The sequence below is a fragment of the Phodopus roborovskii genome, unplaced genomic scaffold (genome assembly GCF_943737965.1).
Source record: "Phodopus roborovskii unplaced genomic scaffold, PHOROB, whole genome shotgun sequence".
NCBI classification, from domain to species: Eukaryota; Metazoa; Chordata; class Mammalia; order Rodentia; family Cricetidae; genus Phodopus; species Phodopus roborovskii.
In genome coordinates, this window is record NW_026125397.1 from 10,105,511 (window position 1) to 10,131,810 (window position 26,300).

Consider the following 26,300-nt stretch of genomic DNA (forward strand, 5'->3'; position numbering starts at 1 on the left):
AGAAGACCATACTCATACAGATGGATGAGGTTGTGTTTGGTGCCTTCTGATATAAATATATACATACATACATACATACAGACAGACAGACAGACAGACAGGCAGATAGACAGGCAGATAGATAGATATAGACATAGATATCTTCCATTCCTTACTTACCTTAGCCCATTTTAAGGGCTTTGACTCACAGGCGGTGTATGTCACACAGTACATCCTGTGTTATTATCCTTCCACAAAAGCACATAGCAGTCGTCTATATGACATAGTTTAGCTTAAAAATTTATGTTCATCTGTAGTTTCCTTAGAGTATGGAAATTTACAATGAAAACAATGGAAATGGGCACTCTCTTACCATCTGCATTTTCATGAGAAAATTGTAGTTTCTTTAGACTATTTTTCAGTGTGAATAATATATGTAGAGATATTTGCCTCATTGAAAATAGTTCCATGTGTTTTGGGTTGCAAAAGAATAGCTTAGACTTCAAATAAAAACATTACAGCTGAGATGCTATACAAAGTAAGTTCTTAGGCTGTGAAAGGGATATTGCAATTTTCAGAACGCAATGTCATATTTTTTTCAGTTTAATTGCTGTTGAATTATTTCCAATTATATGCCATTATTTTCATTGTGTACAATTTAAATTCACAGCATGAACACATTAAAACTTCCAAACATCAACTTGAAATCATGTTTCAACACAGTAAATGTTTGTGTATATCATGTTCACATGCATCTACTGTAGGAATACTTTCATTTATATGTAGCATATGATACCTGTGTTCACATAATGTGTATATACTGTGTACCATTAAGATACACCCGATGTGTAAAAATGTAGTACTTTGCATACATTAACATCATATCTTTATGCTTTGTATTTAAAATAAACTACCAAATTGAGTATACACATTCCATACACAGCTGCTCCATCTGTCATGACATTTTGACGGCAATGGGTGATACTATGCTTTAACTGCATGTTGAAAAACACACAATCCATTTAACTTTTCAGTTTTTTGGCACTATAAGAAATGTCAGCATGTTATTTTTTTTTCTAATTATATATTACAAATTTTATTTTATTTCATTTTTTGCTGCATATCTGTCTGTTTGATCGCATGGCATAAGAACGCTAACAACGCATGGGCAAATTAAGATGCAAAGCAATAGAATCACAAATTTCATTTTGTTCCGTTTTCTTTTTGATGCACATTTTTCTGCTCTATTGGATGTGACGGAGTCACGCTTCTCATTCGCCATTGCTTCTCTTTTCCCACTGTCTGTGATCTGCTTGCCAGGAGGAGCTACTATTCTTACTCCTACTACCTGTAAGTAGAAAATGGGTCATTACAACTTTACACGTGTCCGAGATGCAATATCCCTTTCAAAAAACCCACAGAAACAGTGTGTGTTTGGTGGTGTTTCAAAGTTTACATCTTTCTGCACTCTAAAACTGTAGACTATTCCCTATTTTGACACTTTTTTTTAAAAGGGATATTGTGTTTGTGTATGTTCAGCTACTTTAATTTTTACTTACAGTTTTTCATGAGTAGCTTAGCCCACAGCTAAGAACATCATGTATTTGGCTATGTCAAGTTCGTGCTCTCTTAGCAATCTGGTGACAAATGTGATTTTAACTTCCTAGTCCCTAGCTGTATGATACTGTGTTACGTTTGAGAAAATGAGCCCAGTGAGATATTTGTGCAGATTCAGACTGCCCTTGAAATATGCAAACCAGATTGGGCCTGCATGTAATAATATCACTTTCCATCTCCTCTGGTATTCTAAAAAAGGCCTAAGAAGTAACCTTGTTGGCCATTAAAACCACTATAATGGTCTTGTCAAAATAAATTGATAAACTCGTAATTTAGTAGAGGCAGAGACATAAATGAATCTTTTGTAGAATAGGAAAGATGAGTTTGCTTTCTACAGTTTAAATAGAGACTTCATAAAACTAAGCCCAAACAAGACCTGTCAACCTGCTGAAGGCTAGAGATGTCACCTTTTTATAGTCTTTGGCAGTCTCCAATTCACCCTAGACTAAGGTATGGTAAGTCTTTCATGTCAGTTTGGAAAAAAATGGCCATTCAACTTCCTGAGCTATTTTCAGTTTGTTTCTTTAAAATGCAAGGTAGTTAGCCGTTCAATCTAAATGATATGGCACTGTCCAAGGCTCAAGGATTGAAATTAAGTGTGTTTGAGGCATACAGCCTGCAGTGTCTATATCACCAGATAAGGTTTTAGCTAGTTTTACAGCAAAATTTTATGAGTCAATCACTTCAATACGATGCTGCCAACATTTTAAATATTGCAAACATTTGGCTTTCTACACTCTGCTAGAACAAACAGGTGTAAAATAACAGTGCTCTTAGCTTATTGTGATGTATCATAACATGCTTGTTAAATCATGTTTGATGAAGCCAATGGTAATTAACTGTACCATTTCATACAATGATGGAGTACTTTTCCCCTTTATGGCCCACCCATACATCCACCTGCAGAAGTTTATGCTGTTGGCTGCTTTGATAATGAAAGTCATTTGCACATCTGTCAAACTCAAGTACATGCAAAATGAATTAACTGTCTTGAAGTGCACATTCTATGTGCTCATAGCTCAGCAGTAGACAAAGCAAGAGACATATTAGAATCAATATGTATTTAGCTACAAGAATTTCAATAAACCTACCATTAACTGTCAATGGATCTGTAAAATTAGAATGGGATTCCATTTTTGGTGCACAGTTAACATCTCTGTCCTAGACAATAGAGCAGTTTATACTTTGCTGTGATTGACACTTAGAGCTCCTGCCACTTTAAAGCCTAACAAGATAAAAAATGTCACAGGATATATACATTTAAAGGCTATTTAAACACACCAAGGGATACTAAAATCTCAATCTCATTTCTTTTATAAAGGTAGAAATAAAGTAGAATAGAATGCAAAGGAAACACCTGCTATGAATTTTGAGCTAATTTCTAGTGGCATTATGTCACAGTGACATACATGAAAAATTTAGTGCTGACGTTAACTCACTGTGTTTCATAATTCACAGCACTGTTGTGAGGATTGAAGCATAAGGGTCTATATGACCGTGCCTGGCTTTACAGCTACTCACACAGGTTATATTCCAGCACAGTTTGCTTACTACCTACGCTTATGAATCTGGAAAGCCCTTGCGAGAACACTTTCATTTTTTGAAAAATACTTACTTTTTTAATTTTACCCATTCATGAAAGATATATTAATTATTCATCCATAAATCTTCCAAGTTTGGAATCATCATTTCAATTTGCTGTTTTCTCTATGCTCACTTTTAAAATGTTTATTATTTTAAATCCAAACATCAGGTAGAATTTTTTTTTTTTTTTTTTTTTTTTTTTTTTTTAAGTGTAGGTTTGGAACCTGTCCTGGAACTCGCTTGTAGATTAGGCTGGCCTCAAAGTCACAGAGATCTGCCTGCCTCTGCTACCCAAGTGCTGGTATTAAAGGCGTGTGGCACCGCTGCCTGGCTCAGATAGGTCTATTTTCGTTCAAGTCAATCTCTCACATTTTTAAAAGAAATGAATCAACCTTTTAACCTTGCTCAAGAAACAAAGACTTGGGAAAAAACTGCAAGTTTTATTTGTTGGTTTTTGAAACAAGATCTTGCCATCAATCCCAGTTCAGGAAGGAACATTCCTGTCTCAGCCATCTACTTATGAGTACTGGGATTAGAGATGGGCATCACCACCCCTGGCTAGAACTTACTTATCAAGCCTTTTTCTTCTGTTCCAAAATATATAAATGACAGGATACTTGAACTGTATTTGTGCTCTCTTTGAATGATTGGAAACTGGTGTTTAACCATTGCAGTAGGCTTCCCAATGTGGCAGTAAACACAATGTAAACTCACTGGGTGTTGTGTAATAGCTTAAGTTATGGAATGAGGTCATTGTTCATTGCTAATTAGATAAGCAACTTTGGGCAAGTTGTTTAACTCTCCTAAGGCTCAATGGCCTCATCTATATGATGAGAATCCTTAAGCAGTTTTCAGTGGATTGATCTGAGAATTAATTGAGTTAACCCATGGAAAGTGCCAAGTATAGAACAGGCCCAATTTATCTCTTCCACAACTATTTATTGTGTCCTTTGTATTCTGGCACTGTTCCGATGCCCAGAATGTGCAGGTGATCTTTTCCTTTATTGATCACACAATGAGCAAATGACTGAAAAATACTGTGATGATACGTAACAAGTGTTGTTTCAAGGCATGAACGTGTTACTATAAAAATCACCTGAATCAGATGGCACTTGGTTCAGTCATACCCAGCCTTTCCAAGGAAGTTTATTTAGAGTCTGGAAGAATAGAAGCTAATCAGATTTTAGAGACTAGACGATGTTGCAGGCCTAGGAGGAAGTTTGGAATGCATAGGTCTATTGGCTGCATACAGCCTGGTAGTGTTTAATTAGGGTCAAACAATGCTTTTTAAAAAATAAAATCATTGCTGGGCTATGGTGGTATATGCCTTTATTCCCAGCACTCAGGAGGCAGAAAGGTGGATCTCTGTGAGTTTGAGGTCTTCAGATCAAGTTCCAGGATAGCCAGGGTTACACAGAGAAACTCTGCCTCAACCCCTCCCAGATGGATGGACAGATGGATGGATGGATAGACAGATAGATAGACAGATAGACAGACAGACAGACAGACAGACAGACAGATAATTTGGTTGTACTAACCTTTCTGTTTTTCATATGTGCACTTAACTACGAAAGGGTTATCATTGCTCCCAATATCAAGTAAATACATTGTTCAAGTTTAGAAAAATAAAACCAGGGGCCAGAGAGATGGCTCAGCAATTAGGAGTTCTTGTAGATGACTTGACTTTAGTTCACAACACCCATGTCAAGCAACTTACAAGTATGCCTGTAACCCCAGCTCCAGAGACATCTGATGGCCCTGGCCTCCATAGGAAACTGTGCTCATGTAGGTACAGGGGGAGAGAGGGGTGGGGGAAGGAGGGAGGAGGAGGAGGAGAGAGAATGAGAATAGAGACTTAATAAAATAAAACCACCTGAAAATGATAAAACCCATCCTGAAACATTGCTGTTAGTTTTTCAAATTCAAGTCATTTTCAACATTTGGGTCAAGTGCTAGGAGTTATTTGGACAAGTTGCCCCTAAGCTGGTCTCCAGTCCCTCAGTTATCACCTCCCTGCGTGGTGTCTCATCTCTCACCTGTATTTATTCTCTCTGTATAGATCTTTATATTTCTACAGACTTTACCCTCTGGCCTGGAAGGAAGAGTTGCTAGCACTTTCAATGTGTGCAGCAAGTGTTGTCAATACGTGCTAGTGGTAATGGCAGCGATGGCTTAGGGATAGTTCTGGTAGTGTTGCTGGTGCAGATAATGGTCCTTTGTCCTTGTTTTTAATACTACAAGTATCTACTCTTCCTCATAAATGAGTGAGGGGTGTCCATCAGCAAGTCATAGTTTGTACCTGCTTTACTCACTTGTTAGTGAAATCAAGTTTTCGTGTTCTTCATGTTGGTTGCATGCCCCCGTAGTCAAATACTTCACTCCTCGGAGAAAAGTAGACTGGAGCAACTCTCAGGGTCCTCAATGTGTTTTTTAAAGGCAAGTCTGTGGACATGAAGTCCATCTATTCCATGAGCTTTTGTAGTGTTTGTGGTATGTTTAATATAGACAGTAATGGGGGACCAGAAGAGTGTCTGACGGAAGAAATGGCATTCTTAACAGTGGGGAGTATTTCCATAAAGTGAGTGAAACAGTTTACACTTGACAGTGCTTTGCAGTAATTCTGTGTATGAACTTCCTGGTGAATATGAATTAAATATTTTGTATGTATTTAACAGATTTTAGGTGTATGTTTCATGGATAACAGAGAAAAAAAAAAAAAACCAGCCTGTTCTTGATGTGGGAGATGAAGGGGACAGTTTTTGTGTAGTTTGAAATGTTATCTCCAACTTTTATAACCCTAAATCATTCTCCTGCTGTATTCACCAGACATTTCTGTAGTGGATAGTATGCCTATGAAGTCTAAAATACATTTTAGGGTTTGACCATTGTCAGTCCTCCAAGACAATGATAACTGACATTACATCTTTACATAGCATTTTTCAAATGTGCCCCAGTACCTGAGCTACTGTGATTCAGTTCAATCTCTTTATAAATGTTAGAATCATATCTGGCCAGGCAGGGCTGGTTTGAAAAGACTTTGGGTTAGTTTTGATTGGTGTTGTAAGTCACTGCTCAGTACCCATGCTCTGGTGTGCTTGTGGTGTTACTTATGAGCAGCAGAGGCGAGAATGGACCTTTCCCTCATTTTATTGGCTGGCTCTGCTAAAGCAAAGTTAAATCATGCTGTTAGCAAGGCCTTCAAGAAGTTGATCTAAGACAGTCATCACTTAGGAGGAAGATTGGAACCTACATTTTTTTTTCCAGTTTTTGTTTAAATCATCTGTGAATTAACTGTACTTTAGAAGTGTATGTTTATTCTCTTGAATAAACTTTTTCATAAAATTAAAAAATTTTTTAACAGTTTCATATATATGTGCAATGTTTATAATTATGCCCACCCTCTAGTACCCTCATTTTACTCTGCTTTTTCCATCTGAACCCAGAGCTAAATAGAAGACATGAAGAGCCTCTTGGTTTGGCAATTTGAATATTAAGCGTCTCACAGATAAGGTCATGCTACAACAACTAGCCAGTGTAATAGTCTGAGTGTTGTCTTGACTCCTGAAATTATGAACAGTTCTTAGTTTTTCAAATTCATGTCTATAACCTTGTCCTCAAGCTCACTTGAGCTGCTTTATTGCTGGTGTCAGCTGTCCCTCAAGGCTCACCACACTCAGGGCTCCCTTTTACATTTTCTTTGGCAGCAAACTTGCTAAGAAGCGCAAAGATGCAATGGGAAACACACGGCAGGAGATGACCCACATGGTGAACGCTATGGACCGAAGTTATGCCGATCAGAGCACTCTGCATGCCGAGGATCCCCTTTCCCTCACCTTCATGGACCAACACAACTTCAGTCCAAGATGTGAGTTCTTCATTATAATTTTACTTAATTCTTTGCGGCTTATAAAGCGCATTTAATTGTCTACAATAATTTTGGGATGATGAAAGGGAAAGCCAGAGGACAAAACAGCCAAGAAGAGTAAAATAGAATTTACAAAGAAATGTTTATTCGCTTGTGTCACAGGATTCAGTTTAACTTGAAACTGAGAATTTTATTATGAAATCTTAATATTCCAAACATAAGAGATTCAGGCAGCTTGTGTCATTGAATTAAGCCTCAAACGACATTTTCTACATAAAATTAGTGTTCGTCAGTTTATACTTTTTGTCTTTTTCGTTGCAGAATATAGTCTTTAGAGATAAGAAACATAGTCATTCTTCCTAGAAATTAGTGGTATAAGTAGTTACACCATTAATGTTATCTAGTATTTGTCCTGGGCAGTTCCAGTACCAAAAGGTTAACTGCAGAGATGGGAAGGTGATTTAGTAGATAAAGTGTTTGCCAGACCCACATAAGCCTGGCAGGTATGGCAGCCACCTGTCGTCCTTTTTGGAGGCATAGACGACGGGATCTCCTGGGCAAGCTGACTAGCTAGAGTAGCTGGCATTGGTGAACTTCCACTTTACTGAGTGAGCCTATCTCAATGCATTAACTGGACAGAGGCTGAAGAAGCCACATAACACCAACTTCTTTGGACCCAAACTTGTATGTCCTCATACATGTCAACATGCATACACTCAAACATACCATACACATAAGAAAAAAATTAACTACATGAAAATTGCTCTCTTACATGTCTAAGTTTCTAGTATGGACTCTAAAAGAGTCCTTTTGTTAACTGGCTTGCAAAGAATAATGAAGTCACATTCATCTCTCCATTCCCGCATTCATCAATTCTTCCAATATAACTAATGTTGACCTACTCAAGAAAGTGCTCTTAAAATGTTTCCGTTGAAGTCCTGCTTACCCATGGGGGATTTGAATAATTGCATAATTTGAATTTCCTATGAGCATTATTCCCTTTCAAGGCTTTGTGTTCATTTAAGTTAGTTAAATTTAAGTGACTATGCCTAACTCACTTTCTTTAAGTGTTCAAGTAAAATTGATGCTTGAGATAGACAAAGTTTGTCATTAGCATTTCATAGACAAGGCATTTCTGCAATGCTTACCCTAATTTGGTAAACATTGGTGTAAGAAGACAAGAAGTAAATAACATAATTCATATTTTATACAAATTATAAACACAGCAAATTATGAGGTTGCACAATATTTTAGATTCTATGTCTTTATGTCATTTCATGAAGTGATTTTTTTGGAATCCTTTAGCTTGACGAAAATTTTTAATAATTGTTGGCCTTGACTATAGGTTGTCATTTTTCTTGTGTATATTCACACTGAGTGGAAGTTAGAAGCACTAAGTTAGTCATTTTGGAACTCAGTTTTTATCATGATAGGGCCTTTCTGGCCTATCTTACTTTTATTTCACTATTAAAATTAAGCAACAGAGAAGGACATAAAATTCTATAGCTGTTGAGAGAAAGTTTGCTTAAAATATGAGTGTATCATGAGCTGGAGAGATGGCTCAGTGATTAAGAGCACTGACTGCTCTTCCAGAGGACCTGGGTTCAATTCTCAGCATCTAGATGGCAGTTAGCAACTGCCTGTAACTCCAAGATCTGATATCCTCACACATGCATGCATATGTATGTATGTACATATATACATATGCAAAACAACAATGTAAATAAATTAAAAATAAATAAAATGTGAGTGTGTCATCTCTCCAAGTACTTGATTCAAATAGTCAGTATTTACTTGGTTAGAGGTCTGAATGTATTTCTGTTCCACAGTCTCTTCTGTATGTTGTCCATGTCAGTGCCTGACTTTAAAGTGACAATTCTGAAAGTGTATCTATAAATAACTACTTATGGACTTAGAGAAAGGATTAAACCCACTCCCCACAGTTAACTGGGGAAGATGATTTAGAATGAATATAAGATCTTTATTTCTGTAAGTACCTTACACTTGATAGATCTAAAATGCATGGTTCCTTTTGTCCTAATTTTATCATCTTTTTAATGTCAAGGTGAATAATCTGTGGTTTTAAATTGAGTAGAGACCTGGACTATAACTATAGATACAACTCTCTTGACATTTCACAGTAAAGAAAATAGAATTTTACCCTTACAAAATACAAAAGTCAAAGCAAGTTGTGTCATTATATTTAAAGAAAGTATAAACCAATTGTAATTATTATTATAAAAGTACAATAATTACAAAGAAAAATAGAATTTAGAGGCAAGCTTTGCTTCACAGGCTTTGTTTTCCCACAGTGCCCAATGATCCACTTGTGCCGACTGCTGTGTTAGGTGAGGCCCGAAATCTTTATCACCAGTTTTTTCATTTTATTTTATTGTTTGCATGCATCACAACTCCTTGCATGGGTTGTATCTTGTCCACTCAGTAACTGTTTGTTTTTTGGGAAGTATTTTGATGTTCCAGATAGATCACCATAATCCTCACATAGACAGCAACCTTTGTTTGACACATTTGGGTCTGGTGGATTTAAATGCAAGGCACACTGTTTAGAACAATGCACCAGATTTAAGTTGTGTTTATTTGGAGCAGAAGTGCAATTGCTACAAATGGATGACTGTTGTGAAATGATCCCAAACACCTCCATTCTCAGGCCAGGAGTGACTGAGCTGATGCAGAAAAATCAGCTTTAGAAAAGGGATTATTGTTTAAGTCCTTCCAACTTTAAAGCAACTGAAGACTATCATTCGTGAGCAGGGGGACTCTGTTCACTTGCTTTTATTTTGTCTTTTTAATAGTTTGCTGATGTAAGGAAGTTGCTAAGATCGTGATGCTGGGGTTTGGCATAGACACTACATTATATGATAAATAGTATTGTTTCAAGAACTAAGAAGAAATCCTGAATTTACTTGGTCACATCTAAAGAAGTGGGTGTTGTCTGTGTTGAGTCTGGCCTTTTCAGTTGTGCAATGACATTAATTTTTAAACCTATACATTTCAAAACAATTGAGTCTAATTTCAAATTGCTTTTTATCCTTTGACAAATTATTCAACAATAGTTTGGCCAGCTTGTATTGTATATTCATAGGTCCTGTAATGCCCCAGTGGTTCTACATACCCCAAACAAATATTACCAATAAATATACCTTTAAAATTACCCAACATTATATTTATCATTTAATTCTTATTATGAGTATGGAAATTTAGCTTATCATCTCTTTGCTATGTAATTATTTATTTTTAAAGAATATTGCAGAATATTTTGGGATTTTGCAACTAACTAGTTAAGTAAAACTAGTTTGTGCACTGAAATAATATTTTAAATTCTAATTCTTGAGCTTGTATAAACAATAAATGTTCTGGTAGAATCTGTATTCTAACTGCTCTGTCCCTGTGATGTGCACAACAATGAGAAGGTGGTGAACTAAGGCATCTGTCATAACAGGTGTCATGATTATGCAGGGAAGGGTCATACAGGGTGATAACAGGGGAAGTACAAACTATCAAATACCTCTACATATACCATCCTCTGTTGAAAACGGTAGTGTAGTATAAGTGTCTTGCATCCATAAGTAGAGTTCACGTAAATTAAAACAGTAAACACTCTGAAAAAGAATGGTTTGCCTAAATGGTAAATTCCATCATGATAATTTTCCAAGGGCATGTAGGATTCGGTCCTAATCGCAAGGTATATATAGAATTACATATAAAATCAGAAAACTACTGTATAGGTTTTCCCCTCTGTCTCTAAAGAGTGTAAAAACTCCTGGCCACCATGCTTTTCCCCACAGAACTGTAAAGAGAAAATGAAATAATGCGTGTGAACTTTACTAACTGTAAAGGCTAAGCAATTTTTAAAATATTCCAAATGAAAAGGGGTTGCTCATGTTTAAGGAAAGGTAGAGGTAGTCCAGGAGTAGCATCTGATATATTTGTATATATTTTCATTGTGTAACATTTCATTTTCAAAGTCGGGATAATTGGTTTAAAATTCATTGGCTTTCTTTGGAAGGTGACTATCATTTATCTCATTAGACATCAGATTAATCTCTTCCATTTTTCATTGTTCTTAGAATTGTGGTGTTTATGGTTGCTTTTCATCCATTCACTTTCATACAGCAATTTTTGGAATATTTTCAAACATTGCTTCCTGTTAATATGTACTTGATGATTTTGAAAGGCTTAAAAAAATTTCATATTGATTCATATTTTTGTCTTTTGTGTTTTACTGCTTCGTTGGGCTTAAGTCCCTATAACTGGTAAGTATATTACAAAGAACCCTAGAAACCTTTCAGTCAAGGCATAGTTGATGTTATTATTCTTCAATGTATAATAAGGGTAATGATAAGCACAGACACCCTTGCTAGTACTCACATTATTGGGTAGTTTAATGAGGTAGAAATGAATTGAGATTAATTCATATGTGATTATTCTTGAGACCTTACTGCCTTTTGTATTCCTGTATTAAAGCTTAATATCACACAAGCGCAATGCTATTCCATGCTAGGATACAGTCATTTGTAAGATGTGCAATGTGAGTAAAGGCGGTGCTTCCGAGCCTCTTAAAATTGTAAAACTTATGTTGTTTCAGCAGATTCCGAATGAATTCTGTCTAGGGTTAACCCAGTTAACTTACCCCAGCCTAGGTGCTTACATTCTGCCTCCCTGACTTTGTCCCGTTGACCTGTCCTCTTCAATTTTATATCCTGTGATAGAGCCTAAAGCAGTTGCTTCTGAATTTAATCTTACTGGTAGATGTTTATATTTGTTATGCCAGTCTATTGATTGTAATATTTTAGTGAAGGTAGACCAGTTGACTGCAGTCTCACAGAGAGCAGGGTGAACTCAACTGAATCATGTTTGCTAGGAAATATTTGTATGTAGAGGGGTGGGCAAAACCTGAATAAAAGGCAATAATTCTCTTGAGTGGGTAGGTCATGACAGACGCCAAGGGCTTTCTTTTTTTTTTTTTTGGTTACTTTATTTTTCAGTTTTGTTTTTTGTTGTTGTTGTTGTTTTGGTTTTCTTTCTTTGTGTGTGTGTGTGTGTGTGCGCGCGCGTGCTTTAGTGTATAGTATTTTTAGACATGAATGCAAAAAAATGCAGTTTAATAAGAGAGGATAAAGATATATGCAATCAACCTAAATTATAGAGGCATACAAATCTGATTGTAGGGTTCTTTTTTTTTTTTTTTTTTCCCCTTCTCCAGGAAGAAAAAGTGTTTATCATGGGGACAACAATTCATTTTTTGCCATATCCTATTTGTAGAGTTGGCGATAGAGCAGGCAGATGTACCAGGACTTGAAATATGTTTCACTGTTAATTAACTATCATTCTCTGCAGTATGCATTATCATTTCAAACGCAAGTTCCCCTAAAAGTGTACTTTCCTTTCTGTTAATGAGTGTGAGAGTAATATACTTTTCAAAGTAACACCGCTTCAACGTTTGTTTTTTTCTTTAAAGTGGTAAGTTTAAATGTGATAAATATAAGCATGTTTCTCATTGTAATGCTTAGTTCTTTGGTCATTAAAATGCTGTTTATTCTTCATAGGCAAAATGTTCTTGGTCCTTTCTTCATCTTTGTGGCATAAAAAGCATTTAAAGTCTCTTTTGAACTGAAACCGTGGGGATGTGGTCTACACTTAAATGTGGGTGGTGAGGGCTTCTATTGAATTTTAACTAATTCACTCATTGGGATATTAACTGAATTTCTAGCGCATGATTCTATCTCCAAAAATACCAGAAAAATAAACAAATGTTTAAATGCAGGGCAAGGAAAGTGGCATGCAGAGAACATGGAAGTCACGGAAACATAAGAAGTACCCTGATGTTGCCGCATGGAGGGGCTGGGAATATGAGGGGAAGTGCCCACATTTATCTCCAGCACCCCTGGTTTCTCTCACATGGCTGACAGAGGAGTCCAGGTGTACTGACAACTAAAACAATATAGATAGTACCAGGGATCCAAAAGGGAAAACAGAGCCTCCTAGTGGACAGGAGGGGTGGGGGATGCAATTCTGTGCTGTGGTCCAGGTTGTGCTTATTGATTGATAAGCCCAGCCAGTAGAACAAAGGGGGAAACGGTGGCGAGATGAGCGACCCAGTGGGGTGGCTTGTCTAAACCAGGTCGCCGAGGGAGAAAGAGTTCATCCAACATGGTCAATGGTGAGAAGAGTTTTCCAGTTGGCAGCGCGATCCTCTGGCCCCAGCCTATGGTGCTGTCACTTCAAATGCTAAAAACAAAGGCCACTCAGCTAAATGTGCCACCCGCACTTTTTAAAGGTGGATCCAGTGTCTCCCTGCTTCTCCAGCATCCACTGTCCTGCTGAAAGACACATGTGTTCTGACCTTAACTCTGAGCTGAAGGGAAAGATGAAGGGTTTGTCTATATGAGGGTGCTGCCTGAGGCTCCACCCCCACGGCTGGCTTTTCCTCTTCTTCCTTCTACTACCACAAAGACCGTAAGGTCTTCGAATCTTCTCTACACAGATGTATATTAAACAAGATAACTTTATCTCTTTTTAATGTTCTGGAATATGAAATCTGCCAGATGAGAACCACAGTGCCACGGCAGAGTCTAGTCGCCTTCTGGATGTTCCTCGCTACCTCTGCGAAGGGACAGAGTCTCCTTACCAGACAGGACAGCTCCACCCAGCCATCAGAGTGGCCGACTTACTGCAGCACATCAACCTCATGAAGACATCAGACAGCTATGGGTTCAAAGAGGAATACGAGGTGAAAGCTCCAATGCTGTATTCAGTTTTATTTTTAACTCGACGCTCAGTGAAATGTAGCATTTCGCTTCCCTTTAACATTGCAAGAGGGGGATACTATACACCTTCTACCTAGTCCAGCATTGAGAGGGCCATCAGATGTATGTATGGAGGAGAACAGACCTCTCCCCTGGAATGTATCTTGAGCTAGGTTCATTGTAAAGTTCTTGAGGATGGGTTTAGTAATGTTACCGTGTGTTATCACCAACACTTTGCTAGCTCTTTCTACTTTTCTCCCATTCAAAAATTAACCACAGAATTCCCAGAGTCCCCGTTCAGTGTTGGAGATGTTATCACTGGTTGGGTTAAATTCCAAGTGTTTTTCTGTGTCCTTGCTTATGCACTCTAGTTTATGTGATGCTAAGTTAAATGTGCTGCTTGCCACCATCCCCTTAATTTGGTGGCAGGGAAGAAAAACTGAGCACCACAAATCAAGTAAAGGGAATCTAAAGAATAAAATCAGATATGGGAAACTTCATCTCCCAGTGTATTTCTCTTTCCCACTCAGACCAAAATGCCAGGATTTATCTTACAAAAGAAGTGACTGAAGCTAAACATTTTGATAAGCAGAAAGTGAAAACATTCCTTTTACCTCTTCACTTGCTTTAAAATTTCAGTGTGGGCACTGAGGCTCATTCATGCTCCTGCACACAGCATAGCCTAGTGTACACACAGAAACACATGCACACACATACACTTAAAGTACAAGTTGCCAAGCATATTTTATTGCAAAGAGCAACCAAAATACTTTCAACTTCATGGGAATGTTTTTAAGTTTTACATTCTATATGTGGACCACTTGTATACTTTATTTGGGGGTGAGAAAAAATTATCTTGAATTTTGAATGTTGGCTTTAGATATGTGCTAAGTGCTCAAAATAAGGGCGAGGAATTAGAATACCCTACCAGAGGTAGTTCTGTTTGTTCATTTCATGTGTATTCCTGTGTACTCTGCTTCAAAGAACATTGGCTCTTTGAAGATCCTACTTCCTGTGTTGAGCAAAGTTTAAGTTATTCTACAAAAAAGAGATCTCTACCCATATTTTAAAATTCTGCATGATTAAGCCACTATCGTGCCCATCTGTCTCTAAGTGCTTAGAGAACGGAGATCATTATAAGGAAATTATACAGGTTGCATATATGTATGGAATTATAGGAAAGGAAAGACAAAGTTCTAAAAGAAAAACATGACAGATCATATATAAGTGAAGAATTATGGGAGCAAAGTGATTTTTTTTTTCTGTTACAAGTGCTGATGAACACACATTTAAAGTTAGCTATAATTAAAAATAGTTTTGTAAGTTGGGGTGTATTGTTATTTAGAATGTTTTGAAAAAGAATGATGCTTCTACTTGTAACTTGTATAGCTATCTTAAAATTGAAAGAGTTTTCAAGGTTCTACGTTTCTCTAAAGTTACTGCCAGTCTTTCCCGTGAGCTCAACCCAAGTGAACATGAATTTGCATCCCACAAACCAGGCTTGAGGGCTGAGCAGGAAGTGTACTTACTACTGTATGAAGCCCTGCCCCAACCACCACAAATGTGGCTTTTACTATTTTAATTTTTAGAGCATAAACCTGTTGTGAAAAACTAAATTAAATTAGAACTTTCTTTTCTTCCCTAGAGCTTCTTTGAAGGTCAATCAGCATCTTGGGATGTAGCTAAGAAAGATCAAAACAGAGCAAAAAACCGATATGGAAACATTATTGCATGTAAGTTCCCCCCCCCCCCAGAATACTTGATGTGTGTAAACATTATATGTATAAAGATGTACATTGAGTTGCAATTTTTATGGTTTTGAATTTAGAGAATCCTAAGGGGTGCCATGTGCTTGTCTGTTATGTGATTTATAGAATATTAAAAACAATGTTAGCTGACTCTGAAATTGTAATCACCCTTACTGAATTCAATGTTACTCTCCACCCTATGAGAAACTTGCTGTTTTAAGTTTTTTATAAATCCGTGGGGGGTTGTTATCAAATGTCTAACAATATTTGGGTAATGTCAAACTTTTTTTTCAGTTATGAATTGGTATAACACTTGTGAGGGTCATAGTCAAGGTCGCTGGGGTATTTGTTCCACATGCCCTTACACCTCACCTGGAGGCATCGACTTAACTCCCATTACTGCAAGTCATTAATCACTCTGAATTCTCATTCAGATGATGTCTGTGTGAGGAGTACATGCAAAATGCTAAGTTGTCATCAGGGGCAGTCTTGGGAGTACTGAGGAGAGCCGATGGTCTGGCTTATAATTACCTGTCCATTTCCTTAACCAAATCTGTCTAAACTACATTAAAATGCAACCTGTCTCTCAAGGAAGAAAGGTTCAAAATTCACATTCTAGTTCTGTGGCTCATCCAGAGGAAAATGAACTCCCCCAGCTAAAAAACATTACTGAGAAACAAAATTAGAAGCCATGCAAGTTCTGTAGTCGAGTCTTAGTCTCAATTGAAGAACCGTCCAGACACCTCTATGCTGCTTCTGAACATCTTAAACTGAAAGGCCAGCTATTGAATTGGTGTTTATATTTGTGATTGGAGTAAATAAGGAGCTCTATATTGACATGGCATTCATTTTCCCCAAATGACTAATTGGATAATAATGCAGATTATAAAGACCAAATTTGTCTTTAAGTCATTACCACTGACATTGTAAGAAAACAGGAATTCAAATAGTTTGCATTTGACTATTTAAATCTTTCAGATGATCACTCCAGAGTCATTCTGCAGCCTGTGGAGGACGATCCTTCTTCAGATTACATAAATGCCAACTATATCGATGTAAGTGTCCCTACACTTACAGCGTGCTTCCAACAGTAGGCCTACAATATCAGCTCCTGACTGTGAGCTCGATGCTTGTTATTTCCTATGACTTGATTGCTAGCTTTAAAGAACAAACTGTACACTTTTCCTTGTTCTACATCCTAGTACTTACTGACGCTGTTGTGCTTTCTTTCACACCTGACTATGGTTTGGGCTGTAGATTTGGCTGTACAGGGATGTAAGTATCACTATATGTACATAACAGCACCCTATGATAAATATTTAATATAAATACCCTTAATCACAGTTACTACTAATGCTTAGTCTAGTTGTTTCTGCATGTGTCACCTAATTGGTCTCATACAGTATATTTGTGTTTCTTCTTCTTCTTCTTTTTTTTTTTTTTTGTAATTATTTTACATGTGTAAAGATCTATTTGACCTCTTTCCCTTTTCTTGTGGAGCAAAACAGGGCTATTTTTGGCTTCGACAATTTATTATGCATTTGAATTTTATTTGTTGATGATTTCTGTCTCTGGCTTTTATTCCTACCCTTCCCAAGCATATGTGAGAAGCTGGATAGTATGATGTGTATTAGTGTTTTTGAAATTTCATATTTTTCATTAACTTTTGGTATTAAAAGATAAGAATGGGGCCAGGGATGTGACTCAGTTATTAAAATGTTTGTTGAACATGAAGGAAGCACTGAGTTCAATCCCAAACACTTCATAAACCAGGTGTGGTGGCTCATGCCACTAATCCCAGCACTTGGGAGGTGGAGGCAGGATGATTAGAAGTGCAAAGGCATCCTGTAATATGTAGAGAACTCAAGGCCAGCTTGGGGTAAATAAGACCCTATCTCAAAACATACATAAATATTATAGTAGGAAGACTATTTTGTGGTTTGTCAATTAATAAAAATCTCAGTGAAAAATTATTTCTATATTATATTTATAGAATATATCACATATATTATATATACATATACATATATGTACACATATATATATATATATATAGCAAATCATACCAACAAAGTCTGTTTTCATTACATATTGCAGTGTTAAATTCATTACAAATTGCAGTGTTATGCATATGGACAGAGAAATTCTTTATGTAAAGGAAAATAATTATCAATCCAAATAAAATTATTGCCAAGAAGCAATATATTACATAATAGGTGAGGTCTGGCTCTCTGGCTCTATTACAGACTTCTGTAAAATGGCACTAAAGGGTCTGGAGAGATGGATGCTTCATCAAGTAAGAACACTTGCTGTTTTTGCAGGTGACCCAGCTATGGTACCCAGCACCCACATGGAGTTCACAACCATCCATAACTCCAGTTCTAGGGTACCTTACACCCTCCTCAGTCCTCTTTAAGTACCAAGCACTGATGTGGTACACATACAGCCATTCAGGCAAACATTCACATGAATAAAATAAAATAGGCAGTAACAAAATCACCCTGGAGATCTTGGGACCATTCTTAGCTGTTTCCTCGCATGCACACTGAGATCCTGATAGTTTTCGGCTCATCAGTCTGCTGTGAAAAAATGTAATGAAGTGATACATTCAGGGCATCTAGTACAGTGACTCACGTGTACTTAGTTAGCACTTGCCCAATTTCAGCTATTAATAATTACAAACCCAAGTCCTGCATGAACTGAATCACAGCATGTTCATTTTTTAAGTCAAAGTGTAATACAGTGTGACAGCATATACCGTCTGTTCATATAGAGATGCCACATAAACCCCCACCTGTTCTAAATTCTGCAAATAGGGTATTTGTCACACTTATTACAGTTATTTTGATAATCGTGACTAATAGATTTCATGTATTAAGAATAGTATATAAGTTTATTGGTTGACTTTTTATCATAATTTTATTTTCATAAAAGTTTTTAAGTTTTGTCAGGCATGTCCTGGGAAACTAAACTAGTGGTTCTGTAGAGTAAAAGACATCAGAATTTCTTTTACAACTTTGTAAAAGGGTGTTCTGCCTTGACAGATACACACCAGAGCCTTACTATAACACTATTTTATGGTTCACTGGATAGAACTTGATTCTAAATAAGATTTGTTATCCAACGCTGTTAAGATCCCAGTATATTTTAGCTAAGTACAATTCAGTCTTATCATTTCCTTTTCTTGTTTGTGTATTACACACAGAATATGTCTGCAGTTCGTAGGTCTCATTTAAAACAGGGCATGAAATGTTTATGAAGCCAGGAAACAGGTTTCCATGAAGCATTGTGCTGTATTGGCTTACTAAAAATAAAAATCAGCAGGGTGTGATGTGGTAGGCCTTTAAGCCCAGCACATAAGGCAAGAGGATTTTTGTGAGTTTGAGGCCAGCCTGCTATGTAGTGAGTTCTAGAGCAGCCAGCGTTACTGAGAACTTGTCTCAAAATAAAAATAATGATAATTCTAATTTTCGGTATTTACAGCAGTATGATTTACACTGTGTTCCATCTTAGCTCAGAGACTACTTTCCACATTCCACATGCATTGTGTATGTACTGAGCTTCCCATATGAAATATGGACGCATCTTAACAGATTCTTACTAAATCCTTTGGTAAAAGCAAACAAATCTACAACTTAACCTTATGATGCCATCAATATTTTTTCAATGTACTGTGGAAAGTTGACCCAATGAAAGCAGCTCACAAATTGTCCTTTATCAGGAAGAATTCATTGAAACAATGTTAAATGTTTATGTACAACTTGTGTACATTCCAAAAAAGAAGCACTTAAATTTTTGTATATGAAAAAGTGCAGTTTTGAAAGCTTCTTTCCCTATATATGTGTGTGTACTTAAGTTATGTGTGTGTGAATTTCATTATCAGTACACACAAAATAGTGCCTACAGATTCCTGAACATGTTACAAAACAGAAATATTACCAAAAAGAATAAAAATTAATTTCAGCAGGACTTTGATTTGAGCACACATGCATTGTCCAGCTCTAACATTGGAATGTTGTGTTTCTTTTCTTTCTTTCTTTCTTATTTTTTTTCCTGGTTCTAATATGTCCTTGTCCATTTGTAATGCGGTGTGTTGTACTTTTGGATGATGCAATAAGAGTTAATGTTTTGAACAGGATTTTCCCAGTAACAAGTGATTTAAAATGTATATGAAGGCATAAACATTTTGAGAAACTGAACAAAATCTGAGGTTATTCTGTGATAAACAAAATTCAATTATATGACATAAATTCTAATCAGAGCCCTTGATATAATTAAACCTCATTTTCTGTTTCCTTTTACCTACGGGTTTGAGAAGTGAACTCTGTTCACTACTCAGTCTGGTCTTTTTAGCACAATCTAATTTTGACAAGTGGTTGCTCCCCCTTTTTATGCCTTCATTATTTATTTCTGACACCAATGTAAAATGATAACCAATTTGCTTTCCTACTTTAGGGCTACCAAAGACCAAGCCACTATATTGCAACTCAAGGTAAAACATTGTCTTTTAAATATTATACTTATATTTACTTATATTAAATGGTATGTTTATCTTTATTATTATCCTGTAGAGATTTTTATTTTGTAATTTTAAATCTGAAAATAAACTTTTCTCTTCCTAGTTTGTGTAGTGCTAATATTTGACCAGAACTTAGAAAAACTTAATCTTGATTCTTTTTTAAGTTAAGCCTCTGTTTCTGTCATTTGATCTTTGATGATCAGATGTCTCAGAGCACTACTCAGTAGTATTAGGAAGGGGAACTACTTAATCTGATGAACAGGAAGTAAGTACTCTCCCCACCTTGAGTGACTGTCATCTTGCAGCCAACGTTGTCAGTCTGTAAAGCAGCAAGACATGAGACCAATAATTATGATGAGATATACTGTCATCTGGCATCCTTAAACAAATCAAGACTGAAGACATGGACCTAAGGGGATGTAGTAAAGTCTGTTTCTTATGGAAAATGAAAACAAAGTCAGTTATCATATCATGGTGCACTAGGAAATGGAAGTGTCTAAATAAACAAACAAATCTGTAATCTCCTCCAAATGTCTCCTGGCCATCCAAAGAAAAAACATGCCTGACAAAAGCCGTTTAACTCTTTTACATGGTTTTCGTTGTGTTTTGCTTTGCTTTGCTTTTTCTCTGCCTTCATTGCTGAGGACAGAGCTCAGGGCTTTGTGCCCTCTAGGCCAATGCCACCAGGGAGAAAAATCTATCTCCCAACATTTGCTCTTTTAACAGAGGTTCATTTTTATTCACATTTTCCCTCTTGTTTCAGTAATTTGGTTTAATTGAAGATTCTTTACAATTAGAAATATGCACTACTGTGTTGAACCATACACCAGTTTTGTGGTTCTGAGTGAGTGACAGCCCAGCACATGCTTTTGCAGTTAGATAATCATCTAAAACAATAGTAATAATAATAGTAGTAGGATGTAAGGATATGTCATTTACTTTTCCTCATGCACCTTTCATAAATGATGGACATTTATGTAACTGGCGATGTCTGCTGCTCCTCTGACAAGTGTCCAGGGAATTCTGTTTCCACATATATGTATAGATACAGCAGGAGGACATAGTGACGGTGATAAACACATTAGTAAGTAATGGTACCTTCTTATGGATTGCTAAGGATAGGAGACAAATTGCAGAGAAAAATCTGTATGTGAATAAGATGTTTTGTGTCTGACATGAACTGAAATTAAGTGATTCTAGTGGGAATCTGAATTAGAATTTTATCTTTTCTAGCTTGTCTCACAAATACCTTTTACGTTATCTAAACTTTTTATTAACTATAAAATGTATCTAATAACAATATGAAAAATAATTTATTTATAGGCCCAGTTCATGAGACTGTGTATGATTTCTGGAGGATGGTGTGGCAAGAACAGTCTGCCTGTATTGTGATGGTAACTAATTTAGTGGAGGTTGGCCGGGTAAGAGAAAATTATATTTATTTTCTTTCATATATGAGTATTCTTGAAAAGCAATAATAAACTCACTCAGAGAATATCATCCAGTAGTCTAAGAATATTTCAATTGACACTCCACACCAGTCTGAAGATCAGATTGGTGACTACTCCAATTGGCATCAGAGACTCTTCATCCAATAACTGATACAAACAGGTAGAGACCCACACACAGCCAAGCATTGGGCCTACCTCGGGGAATCCTGCTGAAGACAGGAAGGAAAGATTGTAGGAGCCAGGGTCATCAAGGCCATCACAAAGGAACCCACAGAAGCAAAAACCTGGGCTCATAGGAGCTCAGAGTCTGGCCTGACAGCCGTTGATCCTGCATAGGACTAACTTAGGCTTTCTACATTTGTGTGACAGTTGTGAAGCTTGGTCTACTTATGGGACCCCTAGTAGTGGGAAGAGAGCATCTCTAATGATTTGGCTGGCTTTTGGGAACCTAATCCTCATACTGGGTTGCCTTGCACTACCTTAATAAAAGGGAGGAGCGTAGACCTATCTCACTTGATATGCTATGCGTCATTGACACCCACAGGAGGCCTGCCCCTTTCTGAACAGAGGATTGTGGGAAGTGGGGAATGGGAGAAAAGAAGGGAGAGGAAATTGAAGAAGGTAAATTGTAAGAATGTAAAACTAAAGGAATACATTTTTGTACAAAAAGATTATTTCATACACAGAATATTTCAATTGAATGCTCTTTCAACCAATGAGAAATATTTGACTTCTCACCGAGGAATAAAATAATCTTTAATTTTTTAAAATAATTTTTGGGAGCTGTATTCGTGACCACCCCAGCTCCTCCTTACATCCTGCCCCCAAATTCACAATCTCTTCTCTATTTTTATTGTTACATGTTTATACAACCTACATGTCCATGCAGCATTGCTCATACATGCATATGTGTAGGGCGGGCCACCTGGGCTAGACCACTTATGAGGGAATTATATAAGCCTGATTTTTGTACTGAAATATACTGAATAATAGCTAAGTTTAGCTATTAGAGTCAGAAGTTTTTGGAAATGCACAGTCTGTTTATTGTGTGATGTTTTCTCATCTGTGTTTGGAATTGTGCACTAAATGTATCATTGGAATAATATCATCTTGGCTACTGTGTATGTGTCCAATTCAGCCTATACCTAAACTTCTTCTTATCATTAGGTTAAGTGCTATAAATATTGGCCTGATGATACTGAGGTTTATGGGGACTTCAAAGTGACCTGTGTAGAAATGGAACCCCTTGCTGAATACGTAGTTAGGACATTCACCTTGGAAAGGGTAAGCATTAAAAACTTCTATTGAAAATATGAATATTGCAGCTTTTTAAAAACCACTTTCAGATTTTGTTTCAATTACTAAGAAATCCATCCACCCTTTAATCTACAAATTCATTTGTTTTGGGGGGGCAGTTGTTTGGGGTATCTTATTTTCATTACATTTTATTTATTAAGTGTGTGTGTCTCAGGGTGGGAGGGGGGGTCTCACTATTTAGCTCTGACTCTCTGACTTTTGGAACTCACTCACTGTGTGTAAATCAGGCTGGCCTCAAACTCACAAAGATTTTCCTGCCTTTGCCTCCCAAGTACTAGGATTAAAGCAATGTGACTAATTCTTGTTTGAGAGCTAACCTTGGGATACATATTAAAATCCCCACTCGAGTCCTCCCGTGAAGGGAGACAGATGGGTTCACTGTAAACGAGTTCCTGTTCTATAGCTGAAGGGCACTGTGCTAGAAGCAGCTTTGGGAATTGAGACGGGGAATATTACTGAGGTGGAAGAGAAACACCTGACAAAATTAAAAGTGTTATGGGGAAGAACAAATCTAAAATGGCATGGGGACCTGGTGGAAGCGAAGGTGTGGGATTATGTGAGGGGAAGTTGTTCCTGAAAGAGACCAGTCACATTAGTTTGCGAGTTAGGTGGCCATGAAGGGCTTTGAAGCTGAGAATCCTTCATCAGTGTTTTGTTTTCATTAATTAATTTTTCCTTAATATTTTCATAGTATAAAATACATTGTAATTACTCTTACCATCTCTATCAACTCTACTTTTTCCCATACTCATAATTTTTACTTGTGTTGTGACCTGCTAAGTTTAAGGCAAAGAATGAAAAAATCAAGAAGGGTGAACACTCCTAGAAGATGAGCAGAGGCCCAGAACCATGGTCACCGAAAGGGCTTAACAGACAATAGAACATACAAACATGGAAACCAAGGCACACGCAAGTCTATGAATATCAGTAAGATCAATTCCTAGTGTTAATACAAAAGAAAAATGCTAGAATCTCTGGAGACAAGCAACTACTAAAATACCTATGGAGCATGGTCAATGAATATAGATATACCATTTTGTACTTTCAAATGAGCAAGAGATTTTACAAAGAATAATCCTCATTGATTGCATGTGATCACTGAGCTACTGCATTCATTTATGGTCAAGAATTCAAATACTTTTTCTGTACAAATCAGTGTAGCAGTTTATCCAAGATTTTTTTGTTTGTTTGTTTTTGTTCTGTTTTGTTTTGGTTTAGTTTTTTCCAGACAGGGTTTCTCTGTATTGATTTGGAGCCTGTCCTGGTACTAGCTCTGTAGGCCAGGCTGGCCTCGAACTCACAGAGATCTGCCTGCTTCTGCCTCCCGAGTGCTGGGACTAAAGGCATATGCTACCAACGCCTGGTTCCATAGAATTTTTTTGTAAACATTTAGACATTTGACCCATTTACCTATCATATGTCTATCCTTAGGAATTTATTTATATGTAATATTTTCATTTGTATTATTGGAAAATTCTAGATAAATGTAAACAAGCAGTGGTAGAGAAATAGTCAAGTCATCATACACATGAATTATTACAAAATTAGCAACTCAGAAAAATACCAATAACATAAGGGCAAGTTATACCTTAAGGAGGATTATCAACCAGGAAAAATACACTTGAAGCCTAGTTGCTTGAAATGATCAATAAAATGCCTAACTCAATAATTCTAAATGAGGTACAGTGTAAATTTTCAGACATTGTGTAAAAGTACACCATATTAGAAAGCATGGAAAATGGGTAACTAGAATTACTTTATTATTAGAAATGTTACTTTATAAAAATTATGCATAAGCTTGGACATACAGGCACATATTTCGGTTCAGACACACTAATTGTTCAGCAAATTTTGTTTCTCATAAATTGGCTCAAAGATAAGGGTGAACAGATGGTTTGAGGGAAAGAAACAGAACAATTGTTAAATTTACCGTGGAAATGGAAGCATGCTTGGTTTCATACTTGAGACTTTTCCTTTGCCTTTTTAAAGAATGTGCTTAACCACCCTTTTAGTCAGAGAAGACCGTTAAAATCAACACACCATATTTGATTAGTATCAGATTTTATAAAATAAGATGTGAACGATTAGGCAACTGTGACCCAGACTGTGGAAGGTGTGAGATTAATGTCATCACACAGGTTTAACCCAGTTCTAAACAGAATGCCATTAGAGTCTTTGAACTTCGTTCTTTCTGTTATGTATAATGGAAATCAGTGGTCTTGGAATTAGAGCACATGTTAAGCAAGTACTCTTCCAATGAGCTTTATCCCCATGTACACAGGAATTTTTAAATAAAAGATTCCTGGTGGGATGTTTACTGCCTGATAGGGAAAATTAGTTTTTAAAAGGCAGTTTTTGGTCCATGCAGCCAGTCTGCTGAAAGAGTTTAATATAGAGGTTTTGAAAAGTAGCAAAAAGAGAAGGTGATTTTCCCATTTTAGGGATTTCAGAATGACTTGTCATGGGAAGTTTAAGATTATCTGTAGATCCCTTCTTCACGTAGCATAGCATGCTAGGAATTAATATTAGAAAAAAATATAAGGCATGATCCCTAGCTCCCAAGGTTTTGATACAAGTTTCTGTAAGACAGGCTATGAAGATAGACTGCCATTCTCAAATTGATTTATTTAGTTCATATGTTTTTGCTTTTCTGATTGTACTTGTAAGATTAATATCTTCACTGGTAGCTCGCAGTAAAGTTAGATTGATATAGATTTTTTTTTCTTTTATGGGGATACAGATCCTTAAAAATAAATTTTTCAGTATTATATTTACAGTGTCCATGCTTCCTCAGACCTGCGGCTTCTCTTATGAAACGAGAGAGGGTTTTGTAGAAACCTTTATAAGGTTTTCTTCGATTAACCTGGAAGGAGAGAGAAACGGCAGATTCTTTTATTGTGTTGTTACTATAGATAATACTTGGTGAGCCAAATTATTTTGCAGAGCTGAGAAAAACCATTTACCCAGAGAACAGTTTAGCCGCCTGTGTATTTTCACAAACCAATCTAGTGTGGCACTGTCCTGGAAAATCCCTACATACTATGCTTCAAAACCATTTTCAACATGGATAAGCAAGGTATTGAAATCTCCATTTGAGAACTCGGTGCACAAGGTCAGTCAGGAAGGAGGGCTTTTCCATTTCTTCCTTGTACCCTGCCCCCCATTTTTCATGTGGTGTCACTCCCAGTAAGAAGTAGGCTGTCAAAGCAAACAAAAATTTACCCAGAGAAGCGAACAGAACTATGTTTCTTTCCTGGCAGTTCTTTGGTGGGAAAGGTTAACTTTCCAAGCCATGTCAAACCAGTATATTTTCATTTGTTTGTTTTGGGGTTTTGTTTTTGAAGACAGGGTTTCTCTGTGTAACTTTGGAGCCTATCCTGGCACTCACTCTGTAGACCAGGCTGACCTCGAACTCATAGAGATCTGTCTCTGCCTCCCTAGTGCTGGGATTAA

At 36.8% G+C, this 26,300-nt stretch overlaps 1 protein-coding gene across 7 annotated transcripts in view; it reads left to right on the top strand.

The window, feature by feature from the left end:
- The window catches only part of Ptprk (protein tyrosine phosphatase receptor type K), a 503,412-nt gene that overhangs the window by 462,462 nt on the left and 14,650 nt on the right, over positions 1-26,300 (top strand). For 2 of the 7 annotated variants that reach the window (XM_051175466.1, XM_051175467.1), the window contains exons 15-23: positions 1,300-1,329; positions 6,885-7,045; positions 9,358-9,393; positions 13,612-13,796; positions 15,458-15,545; positions 16,539-16,615; positions 20,016-20,052; positions 21,403-21,500; positions 22,698-22,814. In XM_051175466.1, coding sequence (XP_051031423.1) covers positions 1,300-1,329; positions 6,885-7,045; positions 9,358-9,393; positions 13,612-13,796; positions 15,458-15,545; positions 16,539-16,615; positions 20,016-20,052; positions 21,403-21,500; positions 22,698-22,814 — 829 coding nt within the window. The remainder of the gene's footprint in view (positions 1-1,299; positions 1,330-6,884; positions 7,046-9,357; positions 9,394-13,611; positions 13,797-15,457; positions 15,546-16,538; positions 16,616-20,015; positions 20,053-21,402; positions 21,501-22,697; positions 22,815-26,300) is intronic. The other 5 variants (XM_051175468.1, XM_051175469.1, XM_051175471.1 and 2 more) reach the window with 3 other exon arrangements.